Here is an 18,589-nt window from a genome sequence, read left to right on the forward strand (position 1 = left end):
GAAATGACTAGAACAGTAGTTCTTAACCTTTTATAGTTAGGATCCATTTGAATGATTTGTTGATAAGCCGTGGACCACCAACCATTTGGCGGTAATTAACGTTATTAATAAATATTGTAATTCTGTTCTATGATCATAAAACTCGCATGAAATTATTCATAGGTAACTAATTAAAAATATTATTTGCCATTGGTCTAATTGAAAGCTCGGCGAGGTGTGGATACTTAATTCATATTGGTATAGACCTCTCACCACCCAAATTGGGATATATCGTGAGCTTATGTTGTTGTTATTTGGAAAAATAATACCAATGTTATTTTAAAAGATTTTTGCTCACTCTCACCTTACTGATTGAGATTTATATCTTATCTTATCTAGCCTATACGATCCCACTGCTGGGTGAATACCTCCCTACGATTTTTCCACTCCTCTCAGCTTTGCGCCATCTCCAGTCAATCCCTCCGATAAGCATTGAGGTCGTCACACCATCTTTTACGCGGTTTATATATTTTTTTGGTAGATTTATATTAATATTCTAATAACCTTCGCGATCAGACGAGCGGACTACTTTAGGTAGTTTAAAGGACCACCAGTGGTCCGCGTACTACCAGTTGAGAACCACTGGACTTAGATAGGAGGTTCTGCCATTCTAGATGAGATCCGGAGTGTCCGGAACCTAGTGGGCGTTTTATTACAGAAGCAATTCTTATTTTCTGGCTTCCTAAGATAAATTGCTTATAACTGATTGCCCTACGTAATCTAGTGAGACAGACGTAGCGTAGGCAGTAGTAAGGAATCAATACGCTTTGTAGTTCACATAATAATAGCAATATAATGATACTAATTCCTGTAAACACGATCTAATTTTATTTTAAGTTACACGTGAGATTTTCTTATCCGCCGAAAAGGAACGGGACGGTGGAGCTGTTAATTTTAAAATGAACGAGTGAATGAATGAATAACCCGGGCGAATCGAATAGTGGTCTCGCTGCTGTGCAACCCGTTTGACGTGTGCTGTCAACTTAAGTCTGTCGGGTTATTGACCAATGAAAAATTTTTAGAGGATTGTTGTAGATTACTGTCTAAAATTGAAGTGTATTGTGTTCCATAAATTTTATGCCTGTCGATTACCCGTCCCTTTTCATTTCAGAGGAAGATGTCAGCTGCTTATCGTCTCGAGAATGTCGTCAAAAACGACAGAGGGATTATTCTTTTTTAAATTATGGACCATACATAGTATGGGCGCTGGGCTGTTCACACTCGTATCATATCAGTTTAGGACTTGGATTAAAAAGAGGCTGCTTTAGCTGTGCCCACGCCATTAGTAATAACGTTTTATGTATTTGTTTTTTGTATAAATAAATTGTTTTCTTTCTTTATTTACTTATGTAAATATAAACATATAACGTTCGCGCCTCCACCAAGGCCATACATTTCAACCTAATTTGAATAACAATCGTAACGAACAGATAAACATGCAGCAGGCGGTATTCATCGATTACAATACATTATCACGGTAAACAGACACATACGAAAAAGCACATGGTTTTAAAACAAGATAAGTAGGGTCATTTAAAATTATGTATGAACGGTAACACCAAGATTACTTGCTACCGCACAATCCACACGGTACACGTAACTAATATAATCATCATCATCATCATCAGCCGTATGACCCCCACTGCTGGGCATAGGCCTCCCCCAAGGATCTCCACGACGATCGGTCCTGCGCTGCCCGCATCCAGCGGCTTCCCGGAACCTTCACCAGATCGTCGGTCCACCTTGTAGCGGACCTACTCACTGAGCGTCGTCCGACACGTGGTCGCCATTCTGGAACCTTTCCGCCCCATCGGCCATCGGGCCTAATATAATAGAATGCATTAAATGATTTCCAAGGGTTGAGGCCTAGTCTTCTTATCGTGTGGGTTGTGAGGCGGAATACCAGTCTCATCAACCCTGGTGTCAGGGTTATGATTGAGCCGCCAAAGGCCCCTGACATGACTCATGTACCTAACGATTATTCACTTACATCTGCAAATAGGGACCAACTGCTTAACGTGCCTTCCGAAGCACGGATCATCTTACTTGCGGACAATCAGGTGATCAGCCTGTAATGACCTAACCAAACTAGGGATCACAAAGTGATTTTTGTGATATGTCCCCACCGGGATTCGAACTTGGGACTTACGGATCGTGAGCCAAACGCTCAACCGATGGACCATAGACGCCGTACATGACGTATAAGTATTGATGACTAAAGATCTGTGGACTAAGCATAGACAAAAAAAAATGAAAAGATAATCCAAGATGACTGAATGATGATGATGAATTCTAGTTCTGTGCAATAAAGTATATTTGATTTGATTTGATTTGATTTGATGACCTAGTTGTGACTGCAGCAATACTAAGTGCTGGTAAGTAAATGCTGATTGCGGGCACAAATAGTAGTTATTAGCAAGATGCATGCGCGACCTCCTTTTGTGGAGATAAACCGTGTTAATTACCTACCAATTCGTAAATTTATTTTGATTATAAAGCAATTTGCAGTGCATTCGTGGTTCAGGTATAGCGGTGTTGCACGTGTTATACAATTTGAGACACAAATCCATACCGTCTGAAGGATGATTTACGAAGAAAAAAGGCAGCTATCAATTGGAAAAAGGCAGGTTTGATCGAAAATAACTTTTTCTTCTTTCTGATCTTTAAGGAATAAATATACTTAATACTATTATTCTGCAGTTAAACGCTACGCAAAAGATAATATTGTAATGTCCCCACATATCACAAAAATCACTTCGTGAACCCTGGTTTGTGAGGACATTACAGGCTGATCACCCGACTGCCTGAAAACAAGACGATCCGTGCTTCGGAAGACACGTTAAGCCGTTGGTTCTGGTTACTAGTTATTAATATGTACGTAGTCGTTTCGTGAGTCATGTCAAGGGCCTTTGGCGACTTACTAATAGTCCTGACACCAGGGTTGACACTATGGTAGACTATCAATATAATATAATAATGTAGGTCATTTAAATAATGCACCAAGATTTATTTATTGTTATTTTTTATCGTAATGCAATAAAAAAAATGGTAGTCGTTCGAAACATGAAATACATTTTCAAATTTAAAAAAAATGTGCCGTGGAAGTAGATAATTGTACTTATACGACAAGAATTGAGAAAGGTAGTTTTGATGGTTTTTTTTTTATATTAATGTAACTGAAGACGATCGTAGGTACCTCGATTAAATTCAAAATGCTTGGTCAAGATTTGATTTTGAATCGAGCGTGTTTGATTTCGATTAGAGAAGAAAACGTGAATGTGGTATAGGATCGAAGTAAGCAGAATTCCATGGGTCAACCCCAATGCGAAAATAAGCGTGATTTAAAGTAAAGAAGCAAAAAAATAAATGTTTCTTTCTTTTCTTTATAAGTAAATAACAAAAGTCGATCAAATTCCAAAACATCTTTACTCAGTAGGTAACAAAGTTGCACTTCGAATCGACAATTTTAACATAACGAACGTCTCATCCGCCTAAAACTACTGCAGCTTCTCACAACCTGTACAGCCGGGGCAAAGCAGCTGACAGAAAGACGCCGGCACAGGGCCCTAGATTTCTATAAAAAAACCTGATCGATAAAACAAAATTGCTCGTGACCTAGTGCCGTCATAACTTGCTCAGGTAAATGGGAATGATACATGAGTACGAACAGTAAACAACCTGAAATGGTATGCAATTAATGCAAGACTGAGACAAGTGCTTCCGTGAACATGTTTCTTCCGCAAAACAAGACGTAGGAGGCAACGTCGAATAATCTTGAAGTGGATATAATTATACACTGAAGAGAAGAATATCATTATCGTAAAACTTTACTTGTTTGAAACATTTTTAGTTTTTCATATAGGGGAGCGTGTGATAACTAATGACTACATCGGCTTTCAAACATCTATGCACATGGTCACAATAGAAAAAAAAATATTCATAGAGTAGTGCCAAGTTCTTGTCTTCTCTTTACAATCGACCGACGCACAATGTGTCATGCCAAAAATTAAAAAAGTTTTCAATTTTGTTCTGAGGGACCTGTCATAGAACTTAGAAATACCAACCCAGTTCCCATCCCAAGGATTAAAATGAAAAAATATCACGGGGAAACTTCCGTCAGAAGGCCATAGATACCGAACTTTATCATTTATACCGGCAAAACTTTTCTGATACTTTCCTGATTTTTAGAAAAAAATACGTTTGTGCCGATGGTGTTTGATTCGTGTAAAGCTAAATGCCAGATAGATGCTACACTAGTTAAATACTTACGTAAAAATTAAAACTTAAAATCTTCGGAAAACGAATCGAATTTCATCATCTCCCTGGCGTTATCCCATTTTCACTTACCTAACCTCAAGGTGAAAACAATACGAATTTTGATATAAATAAATTGTATACTTTCATCTCGTGATGAAACCGTTCATCAGAGTTTCTACAGATCACTTATTGAATCAATATTATGTAGTAAATATTTCTAGCTAATTCTTATAAAATGGGTCATGTATTTCCTAATTACTCTATGTTGTGATAAATCAATCCACAAGTATGACTATATAGAATCATTCCCGCAGACGAAAATATAATAATATTTAAGATTTAATAAATACATAAATATTTTTGTATTATTAAATGTCAGTTTTGTTTTATTTTTCTTCCGCCTGTTACGTACCTAGATGAAGAAAAGATGCGACGAAAGATTGCAGCCACTTTTGGCTTTACAAGTCCCAACGGTCTTAATAATGTTGCACTCCATGAAACAGAATTAAAAGTGGATTTCATTGTCTTGCATCCAAGGAAAGAAAAAAAACACAATGGAGGTAAACAATTCTCTAAAACGACGAACTCGCGTGCAGACCAAGAACTAGATAGGTTCAATGAAACGACAGCCATCATCCTCCTAGCATTATCCCGTTTTTCACAGGGTCTGCTTACCTAACCTAAAGATTTGACAGGTCCGGTTTTTTACAGAAGCGACTGCCTGTCTGACCTTCCAACCCGCGAAGGTTTTTTTTTTGACGTAGATTTGCCGCAGATGGCATTAACTACTTGGCCGGACAAATGGGGAGCGCTGAAGGCTCTCACCCGGTACAACGTTTAAGACAACAGGCCTGAGGGTGCCCAGATGGGCGCGAAACCCGCGAAGGGAAAACCAGCCCAATATAGGTTTTTTTTCTCCCGAGGCCCAATATAGGTTAGGTCACACACATACATCCGAAAATTCATTTCTCGGGAATGTGGGCTTCCTCACGAAGTTTTCCTTCACCGCTGAGAACGTGAAAAACATTTACGATCCAAACGTGAATTCGAAAACAAATTCGACAATCATTGGTTTAGTTAGGCCCGTGCTGGATTCGAACCCGCGACCTCAAAGTGAGAGGCAAGGGTTCTACCATCTGCGCTACCGTGTTACGAGTAGTGAAACGGCAGCCATTAGACAATTATATTGTGATGCCAGTGCATCAATGAATCATACTGCGCCTCATCGTATAAATAGAATTGCTTACGCAGTCGTGGCTCAACGTAAATAGAGATAAAACCAGTGATGTACGTTCCCGAGAATGATCCCACTTGATATAAAGAGAAAAGACAGAAAGGCGCAAAAGTTATGTACAACAGCTTTATAACATAGGCTTTAGGCAGACAAAATCAGAGCACAACATAACATAGGCCCACGAATGTATTCCCAATTAGGATAGCCAGAAGAGCATCTATCGCAAGATGAACTAAGTACGCACACGTCACCGAGCTTCCTAGTGGTGAGCGCGAGAGTGTTAGTAAAAATTGCACTTAAGATCATCATCATAATCATCAGCCCATTAACGTCCCCACTGCTGGGGCACGGGCCTTCCCTATGGATGGATAGAAAAATCGCAGCCCGAGTGCGTTTACCGCTGCGCCACCGAGCTCCCCCTCGGCACTTAAGATAAATTAATCTAAAATTACTCATTGCTGCAAGTCTAAACCAGACCTCCCTATTTGAGAAGCAACCACAGGACCACAGTGACTCGACCACCATGTTTGTGAATAAATCAATGATTGTTTATAAACCAATAGCTTAGTAAGTATATACGTAAGCTTCCCTAACCCCTAAGATATTTTCTTCTAGCAATTGTTCAAGTAGGTACCTATTATATTCTTTTTTGTTTTTTTTTTTTGACGTGATTTATCGTAGATTTGCCGCAAAAGGCATTAACTACTCGGCCAGACAAATGGGGAGCGCTGAGAGAAAATTTAAGACAACAGGCCTGAAGATGCCCAGTTGGGCGCTAACCTCGGCTCAGGGCGTCGTCTGAGAGAATACCTATTTGAAAGAATTCAATCGACCCTAGTGGAAAAAAAAGGAACAGCAATTTGAAAAAAACAGCCAGTGTCTTTTTATTTACTAACTAATATAGATACTAAGTTTCTGTAACTACTAACATCTTATGGACAATCTTAGTCTGAATTTTTTTTTTTTCACTATTAAAGTTTTTAGAGCAGGAACATTCCAACTTTGGGAACATGCTTTTTTTTTTTGACGTGACTTATTGTAGATTTGCCGCAGATGACATTAACTACTTGGCCGGACAAATGGGGAGCGCTGAAGGGGAACATGCTTGAGAACGGTACATCACTGGAGAAAACGCATTTGGACTGCAAAGCATCTGCAACTGAGCAGTACTCTTGTTTGGTGGATAGAATTAACAAAATTTCGCTGTGGTTGCTCAATCGCCCGCGCGGCTGGAATGTCAGACTTCTTGAAATGTTGTTAGCATTCAACGTATCCAAGATGCTATACGAATACAAATCATTAAAATAGTAGAATAGATTTAAATAGATCTTAATTTTCATTACGTTCTCTGTGAATATAATACATATATATATATCGGATACGACAGATTTAGAGTATTCGAAAAGGCATAAAACATATCGAAATCGCATCTTATTTACACGATTTTAGTTCAATAAATAGTCAATGAAAAACTATCGAACATTGTAAAGTTACTAACAAAAAACAACACTAGAAAATAGTCTTAAAATTATTTTATGGGTAAGTAAGTAATTTTAGTTTGCAATCACTTATCATAACATACCGTGACACGTGATACTTTACTAACACAGCATATTACTTACATAGATACACCCACTCCCCACAGATATATTTAAGTCCCATGTAATAGGGGGCACATACCCTGGAAACCACGTGATATCAATCTTTTGTGATCCAAACATGAAACTTTTAAACACATAGATGTCCATTCAGATTCTGACAGGTGGCGGAAACAACCTTGCATACAATACAGTATTATGACGATTTGTTTTATTTAAATAGATAGTAACAAAAGAAACTCGAAACAAAAGTTGCTCAAAATAACGGCCAATGTTCTAGAAATTAACTTTAGTAGAATGTGCTCAACACGGCTACCGTTCCGATCAATGTGAACAAAATAGCGTCCAGTATTCATACGCTACAATGTTGTTTAATGTTACTGGCACACGAGCAATGAATTATTACCACGTTTGATCAAATTGACAATCACCATTGATAATAGTGATGTCACCGCGCCCACACGTGAGCGGATTCGCCATCTCGTGATTGACTCGAGTTGGAGAATACGAGTAAATTGTTACAGAAAAAAAAAACAACTAGATAAACAATTGAAACAGTTATCAATAGATAGAGAGACACGTGTTGCCGCTGTTTCGTAACGTACACTGATGGTTCTGCGGGCCTGGCACCATAAGCACGCGACTCTTTCTCGCCGCGATAGAGATCGTCTGTCTCTTTCTGTGGAGTACTGTGAGAGAGTGACGGGTGACGTATGTCGAGGCGAGAAAGAGTCGCGCGCTTACGGTGGAGCCCGCAGAGGTAATTGAACTCCATAAGGACGAATTATGCTAAAATAGGCTTAAAAGTAACATAAAAGCTCATGACTATATTCCCAACTGGGCTAGTTGAACATCCATCGCAAGATGAACTAAGTACCCATACCTCACCAAACTTTCTGCTATGACCAACAATAGCGATAGGTGGTGAGCCGTATCGCCACTTGAAAACAGCACTATTGATAAACTTATTAGTGCAAGTCCGGTACCACAGTGATGCTTTAAAAGCCATAACTTAATGTATTCTTTAACACTTCAAGACCTGTGAAAAAAAATCACTGAAGTCCACGCACATTCAGATGTCCATTCAGATTCTGACAGGTGGCGGAAACAACTTTGCATACATTACCGTATTATGACGGATTGTTTTCTAAATAGATAGTAACAAAAGAAACTCGAAACAGAAGTTGTTCAAAATACGGCCCATGTTTCGTTTAGCCTTTTCAGCTGAGAAACAAAACAACCTACCTAATTTTAAATAACACTCAAATATAATTTGTATAAATGACAATCGACTTAACTCGCCTTTCAGTTCAACTCAAACATCACTATCAGATAGATAGTAACACAACATCGTTGCAATATCACAATAATTACATGTCTCAACTATATTGAGTTAAGGCGACGGTTCCCCCATTGTCTTCAGTTCACGCCTCGCCGAGTAGGAAGCAATATTTCACGCGTAGAACAAAGCTAGCGTTCTATGCGTGCCAAGAAATATAGTCTGGTGACCGATATTACACTGTGCTGCATTGGATCTCAAGGTTCGTTTGCGACATTGTGAATAAATACAAGCAGTTGAAGCAGTAGGTCAGTTCGTAGAAGCGTTTGTGTGTGTAGATGCCACGCGCACGCACTCCCGCGCGTGTATCGATCATGACTGCATGTAATGTGGCTAAGTTCTCTAGTTCTATGCTGCATTAGGAGCGAATAAAAAACGTGTAGTACAGGAGCTCGGTGGCGCAGCGGTAAAAGCGCTCGGTCTGCGATTGTTGAAGTTAAGCAACTTTCGCAAAGGCCGGTCATAGGATGGGTGACCACAAAAATAAGCTTTCATCTCGAGCTCCTCCGTGCTTCGGAAGGCACGTTAAGCCGTTGGTCCCGGCTGCATTAGCAGTCGTTAATAACCATCAATCCGCACTGGGCCCACGTGATGGTTTAAGGCCCGATCTCCCTATCCATCTATAGGGAGGCCCGTGCCCCAGCAGTGGGGACGTTAATGGGCTGGTGATGATGAAAAACATATAGCATTTGAGCTGCGTATCTTACCGAGCATGTTAATATTTCCAACATAATGGGCGATCGGCTGATATATCTTATGAACTGGAATATTGGCATTTACCTATTATGGTAGCTGCATTCTGTTCTCAATTCATTCGAATGCATTATTAGCTACTTAATTCAGATTATTAATGATATGATATTATGACGTAAGTGTCCGTATTGTCGCTTGAGGTATAGTGAAAACATCATAATCCTTTTTGAAAAGTCACATCCTGATGTGATTATCTTCAACAAAACTCAATCTTTATATTAATATACGTTGAATATCTCTCTCGTTACATAGGTCAGCTGGAAGATTTTTTTTTGTTTAGAGATAAGTTTACCTGTACTATCTGTTTTCTTAATATATATTATATTAATATAATATTTACAATATTAATTTAATATATTTATGTATTATTATAGTTAAATGTACTTATTTCATTTATGTAGTTCTTTTAATTATTTATTTACACTAACCCGCTATTGTAATATTTGTACAAAATTTTCCTATACCCAAAGGTTGCCTGGAAGATATTGCTGCATGCGCAATAAGGCCGCCTGTTGTGCTTTTCTGTACATGTTGTCCTTATCTCTGTATTTTGTATCCATTGTGTTCAATACAGTATTTTATCTATCTACCTACCTATCCATACCTATCTATCTGTTTTATTGTGTACAAATAAAATAAAAAAAAACTCGGCCATCAGTCATCATGGACTGTCACCAGTGATGCGTCGTTCCGACAGTAAAGAGACGCAAAGCTTATGTAAAAAGAACTTTATTACCTGACCTTTACGAGTATGCAGATACTCGTAAGACTAGAGTAAGTACAAAAAAAAGGAAAGCAGCTTGTGTTTTTAATCTTAAAGAGTTTTTGTAACAGTCTCCTCTGGAAACTCACTGGCATTTTTCACTGTGAAAACGGCACATGACTGACTGCAACTTTGGATAGGCACTTTGATAATTGATCGTAATTGTGATTCGACCTTAATGCCTAATAATTCCTCAGTTAGAACATAATATTATACCTTATTGTATGGTTAGAAGGTCACTTTTTCTTGCGCAGTATGAAAATAGACAATGAAAGGATCGTTATGAAACAGTTGCATGGATCAAATTAATTTATTATACGATAATTTATCAGTCAGCTATGTCCCTATGCCTGCTTTTTGTGTATGAGTCCTTGGGCTCAATACAATAACCTACTGGGTGTATTTAAGCACATAGTTGTTTTAGGTTAGTTAGACGTCTATGAATGTCGTGGCCAGACCGTAGAATTGATCATTTCATGATGTGTTCGACCATTTCCTGAAATGGTCATATTTCAATGACCATATCGTTGAAACGTCAACGTTTAATGATATTTCAATCAACGTTTGGCCATATCGTTAATGTAGGCGGTGACTATGCTATGTGCCGTAATAAAAAATCGAATTCAAAATTATGTAGCTATTCGATATGGAAAATTGTACAATTACATTGATTCATCGATTATTTATTTATATATTTATTGCAACACACAACAGGACATTAACAATACATGATAAAATATACAATTACAAACAAAAATAGTCAGTCAACATCCCAAACAGGGTGCGTTGACAGCATGCAAAATCATATAGCAACTAAAAAGAGGTAAAGAAAAAAAAGATTTATCAATCAATTTTTAAATATAATCGACACCAGCGTCACTACCGTTGGATAATGTTACTAATTTTACGATATGATTGCCAACGTTTGGCCATATCATGAAGTAAGTAATCATGCATTTAATTGCTTATGTCGTTAAAAGTTTTGTGTTCATTGATTTGGCCAAACTACATCATGATGTGGCCAACGTGTGATATTCTATTTCATGAAATGATCGAGCACATCATGAAACTGCAATTCTAAGGCAACGACGTATTCTAGTGTGCCTTTTATTCAACATTATGTTTGGATGTTGTAATTTTTTCTTTACACGACTTGGCTTAAAGTCGTAGGTCCAAACTCCATTGATAACCCAAATATCAAGCATCAACTATTTTATACACGTTTCTGCCATTACATTGTATTTTGGAATAATAGGCTAGTTTCCAACTAGTCAAATCAGTTACTTTTTACTAAACGTCAAAACACGAAATTACTATGGAATTTGTATGAAAACGCACACTGTGACGTCATAGAAAAACGTAATAAAATGTCGAACTTATTATTACGTTTTTCTTGATTAAAATTCATAACTAAGTTAAATAAAATAAAGAAAATGCTTTTCGTTAGTTTCACATTTGTGTTTATTTAGTAATCAGAATTTCATAATTTATCTTGAACCTGGTACACGACCCAATTATGTACTCGAGTAATAAAAAAATAAAAAAAAAACAAAAATAAGAAAAAAAAGAAAAAAAAGAAAAAATAAAATAGGGAATTATCACGTTAAAGCTGTACAACGCCATCTATATTGTTTTCGGTCAACTTAGCCTGGAAAGACCTTCATTACCATAGCGTGGAGTTCTGCGCAATACAGGAACACTCATCGTTTTAATTATGTACAAGATATAAATAGGTATTCTGATCGCCTTATCATATTCATATTCATTTATTCCTTATAACAACTTCACATCGTGTTGGAAATTGGAAATCATATTTGTTTACTAGATCTATGTATTTCAATACAACGATTTCGTAGTAAATATAACGTCACGCTAATAAATATAGGTATATACTTGTATTTGCACATCTAAATAAACTCGATTAATCCGTATTTTGTTCGGACTAATAGTGAATTTTGGCCGAGTTGTAATTATAAATACTAATGGGTCGGCAATTCGTTAACATACCTACGTATATGATTCCTGTACGCACCATCTAATTTTATTTTAAGTTTTATCTGTATTTTTCTTATCCGCTGAAAAAGAAAGGGACGGGTAATCGACAGGCATGAAATTTATGGAACACACGTCAATTTTAGGCAGAAATTTAAAAAAAACCCTTCGAAATTTTTGTTATTGGCCAATAACCCAACAGACTTAAGACAGCACAAGTCAAACGGGTTTCATACCAGTAAGATACCTCTTTTAATCGCCCGGGCAATTAATTAATTGACTTATTCATTTAAAAATTAACAGTTGGCAATCAGTCCTTTCCCTTTTCGGCGGATAAGAAAATGATAGGTATATATAAAAAATAATATATATTTAAAAAAAAAGAATAACCTCGATTATATACCACGGGCGTAAATGTATATAAATGTACATAACATAAGCTTACGAATATATCCCAATTAGGGCAGTCAAAGGTTCACCCAGCGCAAGATGAACTAAGTACCCACACTTCACCGAGCTTTCTATGAGATAAACTTAATAGGATAGATATCGCCGTCTATAATGGTTGAGCCTGTGTTAGTGAAAACTACACTTATTATGTGCCAGTCAGGTACAGTCATGAGCAATATCATGTACCCACCTTAGAACCTTGTCGCACTATCATATTTGATATTTAATGAGACTTACGGTTTAATTTGTCAAAAAAGTTGTGACATGCTTTTAAAGTGTATCATATTAGTACTCGTGACCGTACCGGGTTCGAACCGGCGCTTCCTATTTGGGAAGCAAACCGGTGAACCACATTACCATAGTCACTCGTTGCAAGAATTTATGTACCTATGTATGTTAGTGATTGAGTGAGAAACAGTGTGATAAGAGAGAGATGTAGTGTAAAAGACGATACAGTAACTAAGATTGAGAAGGGAATGTTAAGTTGGTTTGGACACGTAAAGCGGATAAAGGATAATAGGATTACGAAATTGGTATAGGTAGGTTGGTGGTAGGGTTAGCATAGGAAGACCTATAAGGACGTACATTGACCAAATTGTATATATCCTTAGAAAAGGTTTAGTACGATCTACTCTGAACTGGGTGCGTGTACGAAACGATTGATGAATGTGGAGGAAGCAAGAGAAGTGTGTCAGAATTGAAGTAATAATCTCGGCTTACCTCGATGGGAAATAGGCGTGAATTTATGTATGTATGTTAATGAATACAATCGGTCTACCTACGCCCATAGTATCCAAAATCATAATAATATCAACATATGAAAGTCACGAACTCTGTAACGAAGACGAGTCATATTATCCTACAGTTAACTTAATATCATTTACATTTTATTTTGTTTACAAGTTCTTAACAAAACGTGTTGGTATTCCTGTGACACGCACACACACACTTGTATCTTTAGCCTTCAAAAGAGCGTTTTCTCGTGCGTATGCACAATAGAATAACTTATCTACAAAATTATAATTACCTAACACAGATTACTTAGTGAAAGGTTACCAAAAAAACGTCTCTTACGTTGCCTACCCCGATAAAGATTACAGGCGTGAATATGTTTATACTCACACGTTTAAAATCATTAATACAAAATAAGTATCTTTACCAGTAACCACTGAACTTGAGTGCCTGTTTGTGATAATTGATATCTGAGAGTGATTTCCAGGATTTGTGTCGGGTTAATGGCAATTCGCTCGCCCCCTGTTACATGGCACTTAAAACAAAGCTGGCAACGAGTGGGTGTATATGTCATGGCCAGATCTTAGAATCGATCATTACATGAAATGATCATATTTCATGAAAGAGAATATCATTCGTTGGCCACATCACGGTGTAGTTTGGCCAGATCAATGAACACAAAACGTTTAACGATATGAGCAACTAAAGAACATTGGCGAGAAAATATTTTGAAAAAAAGTTAGCGTCTAGAAATGCGACATTTACTAATCTTCATGAAATAATTTTGGCCAATTTTTCAATATATCGTAATAAATAGTAAAACCCGAGTATGAAACTTATATTTAATTAGAATAATAATAATGTCTGTCCTAGGGTTTCCCGTGCATTTATTTTAAGACTAATATGTTTAAGAACACATATAGACTCATTTTAGATATTTTTGATGAATAGACGCTGTAATTTAGACTTAAATAAAACTTGTATGGGCGCTCGCCATTGTTCTTTAAACGTTGACACTCATATCGTAAAATTAGTAACATTATCTACCGGTAGTGGCGCTGGTGTCGATTATATTTAAAACTTGATTGATATTATAATCGATGAATCGATGTAATTGTACAATTTTCGATATCGATTAGGTAAATAATTTTGAACCTAAAAACTTAAATGACTATTCGCATTTTTATTACACCACATAACATGGACATATGTACTGTACACCATTTCACCCTACAGGGACACACGTACGCGTAATACCTACAGTGTTATGTATTTTTATCGGACTTCCAAAAGAGATATTCGTCACTCGAATTTGGGAGAGTCGTGACAACCGAAATTCCTCACGGGAACAACACGATCAATCTCAAGGGTGCCATGAGACGGAATCTGTGCTTATATTTTATTTATTTGTTATTTTTTATCTGCTAGACTGGGAGTGAAAAAGAAAGAATTTGTGCAGCTGAATGAATGAATAAATAAACACTTAATGACATCTTCACTTGCATTATAAAATCCTTTTCGTAAGTACTTTGATTCATTCTACATCTGAAATGGTCACAGGATTGCAAGGTACATAATATACATATATAAACTCACGCCTGTTTCCCACCAGGGTAAGCAGGCACTATGGAATTCCATTTACACCGACCTTTCACTTCTCTTGCTTCCTCCACATTCATCAATCGTTATACACGCACGCCGGTTCAGAGTAGATCGTACTAAACTTTTCCTAAGGTCATATCCAATTTAGTCAATGTACGTCCTTCTAGGGCTTCCTCTGCCAGTTCTACCAACAACATTCGGCTTAGAGGTACCTATATCGCTTACATCTGGAGTTCAAAGACGATGCCATATTTTCAAAAAATCACCTCGACGCTAACTTATGTATATACTGTAGTATTGTGAACTTATTGCCACGCAAGGGCAATAGGGGATAGGTATATCTATTATATACATATATACGTAAAACCATGCCTATTTCCCAAGTAGGGGTAGGCAGACACCACGGAATTCCGCTTAATATGATCCTGACACACCACTTTCGCTTCTTCCACTCTCATCAAAGACTTCATGCACGCTCGCCGGTTTAGAACATATCTATTAGGCCGGGTTTCCACTGACGCGGAGACGGGCGGAGAAGAGAGGAGATGTGCGGATTTGACCAATCACAGCGTTCGAGAGAGCGAAAAACGCTCTGTCACTCTCTCCCTCACGGTGATTGGTCGATTCCTGCACATCTCCGCTCATCTCCGCACAGATCCGCGTCAATGGAAACGCAGCCTTATTATGGTATTATATCTGATACCCACATTCCCGAGAAATACAGTTTCGGAGGTATGTGACCTAATCTGTATTGGGCTGGTTTTCCCTTCGCGGGTTGGAAGGTGAGACAGGCAGTCGCTTCTGTAAAAAACCGGACCTGTCAAAGTTAGATAAGCGGACCCTGTGAAAATCCGGATGATAGGGAGATGATGATGGTATTATATCGGATTTATTAAGAAAAATAATTAGCAAAACGGCTACCTATCGTTACTGACTCATTCTCGTGCGTAACAGGGGTCGACCTTGTGGGTCCCTAAAAGAAAACAAGGCAGGCTAAGTAGCCATTATCTCAAATAATTCCTGGAAAGAACTGCGTACATAATGAACCCATTTACTTTGCATAAATGTATTTATTCATAATATTTAATGATCCCATCTATAATTCTCCTCATCGGAATTGCTTATTAGGCATTTAGCCTCCTAATAGGAGTCCAATATACCTACCCAAGAACTATGATAAATTATTTGAGGTTTACGCGGTTATACGACTGATGGAATTGGAGGGGAGTAGGTAGATCCATAATAATAATTATCAGTCCTCACTTGCAACAATGTTGAAATATAGGAAGTCTCATATCCCTAATTAACGCGGTAAGAACGCGGAAAGAAAAAAATTATAATTATGACAAATGTTTTGCTTTTTTGTAGGTATGCACCTAGATAGGTTCGTCATGTACTAATAACAAAACAAAAAAATCTGTAAAAAAAATGATAAATATGTATTAAATCTTGATTGTCTAAAAAGTAAGATGATCATTGAATAAGATGATGTGTTAAGCCGTTGGTCACGGTTACTACTTACCGGTATAAGTACGTGGTCGTAACATGAGCCATGTCAGGGGCCTTTGGCGGCTCAATAATAACCCTGACACCAAGGGTGATGAGGTTTATTAAGTTTGAGTAGGTAGGTAGAACGAAAAATATATTCGTTTACCGCCATCCCTTACTCATTGTATGCACCTACCTACCTACCCCCGTACCTATAGATGCTTACTCAAAATCCTTAAGTTTCTTAAAATAATTCCTACCCACGTTTACCCACTCGATACACAATTGAAGTGTTTTTTATTCAGTGAAATGACGTAAGAATAGTAGTAGTAGTAGTAGTTAGTACCTAGTTGACTAGTTCTTAATGTAAATAGAGCGATAGTAGGTAGGTTCATAATTAATGCTTCTAGTGGGTAAGTTAACCACCATTCGCTAATAAATTGCGACCCACATGCGCGTCGCATTTTTGCCCTTAATTAATGTATATCGGCTCAACCAGTTGATAAGACCCATTAAACCATTTACATCGTCCTTTTACGACAAAACTTCCATCAAAGACGAGACAAAATATGTCTTAATTTATATCCCGAAGTTACCAAGTTTGAGGTTGCGAACACCCGCAATATTAAGCCCGGTTTCTACTTAAAACTTAATCGCGGCGATAAACTTTATAAAATGTTCAAAAACTTACATTTTAGCGTTGAATTTGATGTAATCCGCGGCTAAACTGTAAACACTAGAACGCACTCACAAAAACACTTGAAATTATACGCGGCACTTAACATCGTAATGTCATTTTCACTCGCGGGCGCGACACAGACCGACACAGAAAACACGTCCAACCGCTACGGCGAACGCCGGGGTACTGGTTATCTGAAGCTGTAGCGAGCATCAAGCAATGGGCTTTGAAGGCGAATTTCCCTCATTCCCCGCCCACGGCTTTCCGCCACTTTCCGCACTGACATTCGCACTTGAGGCGCGAACCATTCCTTCCACGCATTACGCAATATTTTATCAATCGGTGTAGTTTGTTGGGGGGTGCTATCAGACGCTTCTATTTTCTATCACCTATTGAACATTGTCTCTCGTGTAACTTGCACTTCGTTTACTTTAACCGACAATGATTGATGACGCTCATTCTCAATCAATCACCGAAGTTATGCCGGAGCAATCAAACTGTTGTTTATTGATACATGCAGTTTCACAAAGTTTCAGCCTAAATGTAAATAAAATCGACTGGAGCCAGCAATAGAAATACGAAAATAGCAGAGAAAATTTTTTACACACATTTTTACCACTTCGCAAAAATGACAGATATTCTTAATAACCACCTACGCATGACAAACTTGTTACTAATTTTCAATGACACCACATAGTCCACACCGTGATGACAGCTTCAAAAATTGTAGCTTCTTACTGTTGGCAACATCAAAGTCTTATAATATTCGAAGCCCGAATACAAACGTGCTAGCCGAGAATTCATATGTACCATCAATAGACTGAGATTTGGCCACCATAAGACACCAGCACATCTTACAAGACTGCGAATAATTGAGCAGCAAACTTGTCCGTATTGCAATAGTGAAGACTCGCCCGACATAGAACATATGATTTTTGTGTGTCGTCAATTTTCTATTCAAAGATTAGTGCTTGCGAGTGAAATCAGTGACATTATTCAAATTGACAATCAAGTAACTTCCTCCCGCCGCCTTATTGACCTACTACATAGTGAAAAATGTCTCGCTCCACTATATAAATACATAAAAAACACTGTTGTGAATTTATAAACATATTTTGTGCTGTGCTTGTGCTACGTACAAACTAAAATAATTTAAAAGACATGAAACGAAGACTTGGCCCAAAGGACTTGATTCCAGGCCATAACCCTTATAAAAAAAAAATATTAATATATTTTTACTGTAATATATTTTGCTATGGCAATATTACAGGACTTACGCCACGGACTTTGCCGACTAGGCATGTTTTCTTTTTTCTCGCTAACTTATATGTAAATAATTTCCTAGTTTTTAATTTAATACAGTCCATTTAACATCTCGAAGAGTTTTTATTTACCGGAGCAACCATCGCCTCCAACATTTGCTGTTTGATGCGTCTTCTTTTGTTTAATGACCTTTTGTTTCATCACCGCTAGGGCCCAATATATCAGGCCACTTCTTGAGCCAAATACACACAGACACGGTGCCGGGTGTGAAGAGATAGTTTGTAGGAAATAATTTACTAATATTATTATTTTTTCCTTTATATTTTACATATTCCCTCGCCTTATGGTTGTCTGGAAGAAAACGCTTTAAGCAATAACGCCGCCATTTGCCACGTACCCA

At 37.7% G+C, this 18,589-nt stretch overlaps 1 protein-coding gene across 2 annotated transcripts in view; it reads right to left on the bottom strand.

Annotated features, from left to right (window-relative positions):
• LOC126375149 (uncharacterized) overlaps positions 1–17,121 on the bottom strand; it is a 557,945-nt gene extending 540,824 nt beyond the window's left edge. For both annotated transcript variants that reach the window (XM_050022003.1, XM_050022000.1), the window contains exon 1: positions 16,939–17,121. In XM_050022003.1, coding sequence (XP_049877960.1) covers positions 16,939–16,940 — 2 coding nt within the window. In that variant the 5' untranslated portion in view covers positions 16,941–17,121. The remainder of the gene's footprint in view (positions 1–16,938) is intronic.
• Positions 17,122–18,589: the final 1,468 nt, after the last annotated feature.

This window comes from Pectinophora gossypiella, chromosome 18 (assembly GCF_024362695.1).
Source record: "Pectinophora gossypiella chromosome 18, ilPecGoss1.1, whole genome shotgun sequence".
Classification (NCBI taxonomy): Eukaryota; Metazoa; Arthropoda; class Insecta; order Lepidoptera; family Gelechiidae; genus Pectinophora; species Pectinophora gossypiella.